Source organism: Myiozetetes cayanensis, unplaced genomic scaffold, assembly GCF_022539395.1.
Source record: "Myiozetetes cayanensis isolate MyiCay16 unplaced genomic scaffold, myiCay2020 scf34, whole genome shotgun sequence".
NCBI lineage: Eukaryota > Metazoa > Chordata > Aves > Passeriformes > Tyrannidae > Myiozetetes > Myiozetetes cayanensis.
The window spans coordinates 2,556,102-2,561,216 of record NW_026087566.1 but is presented as its reverse complement, the minus strand read 5'-3'; the positions used below and the strand labels follow the sequence as shown (position 1 = coordinate 2,561,216).

The window sequence follows — 5,115 nt, the reverse complement described above, 5'->3', positions numbered from 1 at the left end:
GTACTTGGTCTGTTTTCTGCTTCCTCTGCGCTCACTGGGGAGGCTCCTGGACAGCCCCTCATCCCTGACTGACACTGGGCAGAGCACCAGAAGCTGCTGGGGGCATCTGGGACCTTCAGTGTTCCTGCCTAGGATCCTTGTTACCTCCACGGCCAGAACCAGGGGTGGGCAGGGCTGGTTTGTACAGCGAGACCGGCGTGACCCTGCCCGGGCTGCAATGTCCCTGCACTTATCGAGCCCCGGTGACATCCTGAGTGAAGACGGGGCTGGGGCTGTTTGTCCTGGGGCCTCCTCCCCACCCCGATAAAACCCCGTAACGTGGGTGGAACGAGGAGTTATGGAGGAGGAAAAGCTCCGGTTTGATTAACCTGGGTGCTGTTGATGGGGAGTGGGGCAACACGATCTGCGTGCCTGGGTCTGTGCCCTGCTCCCGGCCCCCCCAGCCGCAGGGACCCCCCGCTCCCCCCCGGGGGAGCCGTGTTTACTCAGGCCCTTCCTGCAGCAGGGCTTTTTCCACATGTGCGGAGCAGCGGAAGGGAGGGTTCTGCGGGGTTTTGGCGATTGTGTCGCTGAAGTCGGTGTGTTTCCCGTCTCCTGATGTCCCGGCAGGGCAGGAGCTGCGCTGCATTTCCCGCACCCCTCGGACGAGGGGCCGGCTCCCCGCCGTCCCGGGGGATGCTCTCCCACCGCTATGGGTACCGGCGGTCCCGGGGGATGCTCTCCTCTTTCACCCGCTCCCCTGCGCTCTTGCACCACTCCCGAGCGCAATCGCAATATCTCTGCCCGTTTCCATGGCTCCGGGGCCACAGGGCCGCCCTGGGGGCTCCCGTGGGCTGCACTGGGAATGCTCGGGGAGCCCCGAGCTCTGTCCTGGCAGTGCCCACGAATGGCCCTGGAGCTTTGGGAGACCCCGGCAGCCCGAGCCCGGGCCCCTCGGGGCGGAGGGGGAGGCCGGGCCCGGGGCGTTCCCCTGCCCGGGGCACCGGCGGCGGCCCCTGCCCGGTCTCGCAGCGCCCCCGCCCGGCCGGAGCGGGGCCCGGGCTGGCGGATGCTCCGGGACCGCCGTTTGCCCCAGGGGCGGAAGCCCTCACGGGTGGGAAACGCGAAATGTCCGGAGCTGCCGGTGCCAGACTCGCCCTGGCCGGGGGTCCCGTCCCGCGGGGGTCCCCCTGAGCGGGCGGGGAAGGGGCCGCGGTGGCCCCGGGGCACAGGCAGCGCCTGTCCCCAGCCCCGGCCCGGTACGTCCCCGCTCCGAGGGGCCGGAGCCCGCCCACTGAAGCCGCCCCGCCCCGCTGCCGGCTCAGGCCCGGCCCCCGGCACCGGGACCGCCCAGCGCGGCGGGGCCGGGAGAGGCGGGACGGTACCGGGAGAGGCGGGGCCTGGCGAAGGGGCAGGAAGCGGCGATGGCAGCGCGGCGGGGACCGGGACCGGGGCTGGCGTTGGCGCTGCCATTCCTGCTCCTGCTGGCGGCGGCGCGGGCGGGGGACCCGCGGCAGGAGGCGGCGGTGCGGGCGCTGGCGCAGCGCCTGCTCGGCCCGCGGGCCGCCGCCGTGTCGCTGTCGGTGGAGCCGGCGCTGGCGGCGGGCGGGCCCGACGCGTACCGCCTGTGGTCGCCGCCCGGCGCCGCCGTGGCCGTGTCCGTGACGGGCTCCAGCGGCGTGGCGGCGGCCGCCGGCCTCTACCGCTACCTGCGCGACTTCTGCGGCTGCCACCTGTCGTGGTCCGGGGCGCAGCTCCGCCTGCCCGACCCGCTGCCGCGGCTGCGGGCCGAGATCCGCGCCGCCGCCCCCGGCAGGTAACGGCAGGTAACGGGGCCGCGGGGCCGCGCGGAGCCGCTCACGCCTCGTTAGCGCGGGACAAGGCGCCGTTATGTAACGGGGGCCCCGGGGGCGCGGGGCGGCCCGGGCGCAGCCTCCGCCGCTCCCGCAGGTACCGCTACTACCAGAACGTGTGCGCCCAGAGCTACTCCTTCGCCTGGTGGGACTGGGCGCGCTGGGAGCGGGAGATCGATTGGATGGCGCTGAGCGGCATCAACCTGGCGCCGGCCTTCGCTGGGCAGGAGGCGGTGTGGCAGCGGGTGAGGAGTGGGGCCGGCAGGGCGGCGGGGACCGGGAGACACCGGGACCGGCTGACCCCCCGGCACCCCGGCGCAGGTTTACCACAGCCTTGGGCTGAACCAGTCGGAGATCGACAAGCACTTCACAGGCCCGGCGTTCCTGGCCTGGAACCGGATGGGGAACCTCCGCCGCTGGGCCGGACCGCTGCCGCCCTCCTGGCACCTCAAGCAGCTCTACCTGCAGGTACCGGGGCGGCCACGCCCGTCCGGGGCAGACCCCTGACACCCCCTGCCCTGGCCGTGCTCACGGAGCCTCGGGGACCCCCGTGTCCCCCCCCGAGCTCCAGCAGCTCTTGGAGCCCCTCGCGGGGGAGGCGTGGCCTCCTCTCTCCCTGCTCTCTCCCTCCTTCTCTCTCCCAGTACCGGATCGTGGAGCGGATGCGCTCGCTGGGGATGACCACAGTGCTGCCAGCCTTCGCGGGCCATGTGCCGCAGGGGATCCTTCGGTAGGTGCTGCCCTCGCCCTGCCCTGGGCACTTTCCAGGGTCACACCTGTGGCATAACAGCACCTATGGCACCTCCCACCTGTGGCTTCCCTAAGAGGGTGCACTGTCCCTGCAGGGACACAGTGCTCCTGTCCTGCCCTACTCCTGATCCCCATCTCTGCCCTCTGGTGCAGGGTCTTCCCACGCGTGAATGCCACTCGCCTGGGGGGCTGGAGCCACTTCGACTGCACCTACTCGTGTATCTACCTGCTGGACCCAGAGGACTCCATGTTCCAGGTGATCGGGACCCTCTTCCTGAAGGAGCTGATCAAGGAGTTCGGCACAGACCACGTCTATAGTGCTGACGTCTTCAATGAGATGATGCCGCTCTCCTCTGACCCTGCCTATCTCTCGAGGGTCAGCAATGCTGTCTTCAGGTCGATGACAGGAGGTGGGTCAGTGTGTGGTGCCAGCCTGGCTGTGAGGCCCCAGGAATAACTGGGGCTGGGGAAGGAGGCTGTGGGCCCCATGCAAGCGCTGAGCTGCCTGCGCTCAACAGACCCCGCTGGTGCCAGACCCTCAAAGACCCTTCCAAAAGGGGTGGTTGGTGGCCCCAGGGCCTCCTGGGACACCTGTGGGCCCTTCCTGGAGGGGACCTCACCCTGTGCTCCTCCATCCACAGCTGACCCCAAGGCGCTGTGGCTGATGCAGGGATGGCTCTTCCAGCACCAGCCAGACTTCTGGCACCCGGCACAGGTGCGGGCCCTCCTGCACGGAGTGCCCCTCGGCAGGATGATTGTTCTTGACCTCTTTGCTGAGTCCAAACCTGTCTACCAGTGGACAGAGTCCTTCTACGGGCAACCCTTCATCTGGTGCATGCTGCACAACTTTGGGGGCAACCACGGCCTCTTCGGCACCGTGGAGGCCATCAACCACGGCCCTTTCGTGGCTCGGCGCTTCCCCAACTCCACCATGGTGGGCACAGGGCTGGTGCCTGAGGGCATCGAGCAGAACGACATGGTGTACGAGCTGATGAACGAGCTGGGCTGGCGGCAGGAGCCCCTCAACCTCTCCAGCTGGGTGTCCCGCTACGCTGAGCGCCGCTACGGCGCCCCGAACGCTGCTGCAGCCGCCGCCTGGCGCCTGCTCCTCCGCAGCGTGTACAACTGCACCGGCGTCTGCGTCAACCACAACCGCAGCCCGCTGGTGCGCCGGCCCTCGCTGCACATGGACACGGAGCTCTGGTACAACGCCAGCGATGTGTACGAGGCCTGGCGCCTGCTGCTGAGCGCCAGCGCCGAGCTGGGCTCCAGCCCCACCTTCCGCTACGACCTGGTGGATGTGACGCGGCAGGCAGCCCAGCAGCTGGTGAGCAACTACTACCTGGACATCCGCAGCGCCTTCCAGAGCCACGCGCTGCCGGAGCTGCTGACGGCCGGCGGCGTGCTGGTGTACGACCTGCTGCCCGAGCTGGACAGCCTCCTCTCCAGCCACAGCCTCTTCCTGCTCGGCCGCTGGCTGGAGAGCGCCCGCGCCATGGCCACCAGCGACCGGGAGGCAGAGCAGTACGAGCTGAATGCCCGGAACCAGGTGACGCTCTGGGGGCCCAATGGGAACATCCTGGACTACGCCAACAAGCAGCTGGGGGGGCTGGTGCTGGACTACTACGGTGTGCGCTGGAGCCTCTTCGTCTCTGTGCTGGTGGAAAGTCTCAACTCGGGCCGCCCCTTCCACCAGGACGAGTTCAACCAGGCTGTCTTCCAAGTGGAGAGAGGCTTCGTCTACAACAGGAAGCGCTACCCGGCCGTGCCGGCTGGGGACACGCTGGAGATCTCCAGGAAGCTGTTCCTCAAATACTACCCCAGTGCCATGAGGCACAGCCAGGCTCGGCTGGCATGACTTTGGACTGTGCCTCCAGAGCCTCCCCCAGGAAGGGAGGGCAGAGCCCTCACTGCCCTCCTCATCCAGGCTCCTGCAACTCCTGACCTGATGGCTGCATCCTGGTTGTACTGGAAGGGGTGCACCAGCCCTGGTGGCACCCAGCCAGCCTGGACCCCTTGTTTCTCCTGTGTAGGCAGGACGTTCCCTGATGGGGCCTGGCAGATGGATGAGGGGCAGGCTGTGCCCCAGGGACACATCTTGCACTGTGCTCTGTGCCCAGCCCTGCCTGTCTGCCCTGAACCTATCCCCTGGAAAGCTGGGCTGCCCCAGTGCTCCCAGTTGGAAGCTTGGGGAGATTCTGCAGAGGGTCAGGACAGACGTGTCCCTGCTGTGGGGCTCTGGCTGGCTCACAGGGGCAGTGATGGTGGAGAAGCAGGGAGGTGGCAGTGGTGTAGGGGCAGAGCATCCCTGGACCCCAGTGCCTGCAGGGACCCAGTACTGCACAGCCCTGCCCCTGTTTGGTGCCTTCTGTATCATAAAAGACTTAGTGGCATTTCCTGGAGCATTGCTGAGGCCGTGCTCCATCAGGATGGGGTTTTTGAGGCCTTTTCTCCAGCTGGAGCTCAGGCAGAGCCTGGCTGTGGAGCAAATAAAGACTCTTTCCTCCTAGCTCATCTCCCCAGTGCAGGACTG

At 68.2% G+C, this 5,115-nt stretch overlaps 2 protein-coding genes across 3 annotated transcripts in view; one reads left to right on the top strand and one right to left on the bottom strand.

The window, feature by feature from the left end:
* STAT3 (signal transducer and activator of transcription 3) overlaps positions 1-705 on the bottom strand; it is a 55,543-nt gene extending 54,838 nt beyond the window's left edge. The window contains exon 1 of one of the 2 annotated variants that reach the window (XM_050327659.1): positions 700-705. The gene's annotated coding sequence lies outside the window, so the exon portion shown is untranslated. The remainder of the gene's footprint in view (positions 1-699) is intronic. The other variant, XM_050327658.1, reaches the window with a different exon arrangement.
* Positions 706-886: 181 nt separating this feature from the next.
* Positions 887-5,091, top strand: NAGLU (N-acetyl-alpha-glucosaminidase). Its single transcript, XM_050327443.1, has 7 exons — positions 887-1,093; positions 1,305-1,795; positions 1,930-2,077; positions 2,154-2,300; positions 2,477-2,562; positions 2,736-2,992; positions 3,224-5,091. The coding sequence occupies exons 1-7, from the start codon at positions 887-889 to the stop codon at positions 4,438-4,440; spliced, it is 2,553 nt and encodes an 850-aa protein (XP_050183400.1). The 3' UTR covers positions 4,441-5,091.
* Positions 5,092-5,115: the final 24 nt, after the last annotated feature.

Excerpts from the sequence above, each read along its gene's own strand:
- NAGLU (XM_050327443.1), top strand. The coding sequence starts at position 887 with ATGGCCCTGGAGCTTTGGGAGACCCCGGCAGCCCGAGCCCGGGCCCCT. Across the intron at positions 1,796-1,929 it reads CGCGCCGCCGCCCCCGGCAG|GTACCGCTACTACCAGAACG; the intron begins GTAACGGCAGGT and ends CCGCTCCCGCAG. Across the intron at positions 2,563-2,735 it reads GTGCCGCAGGGGATCCTTCG|GGTCTTCCCACGCGTGAATG; the intron begins GTAGGTGCTGCC and ends CCTCTGGTGCAG.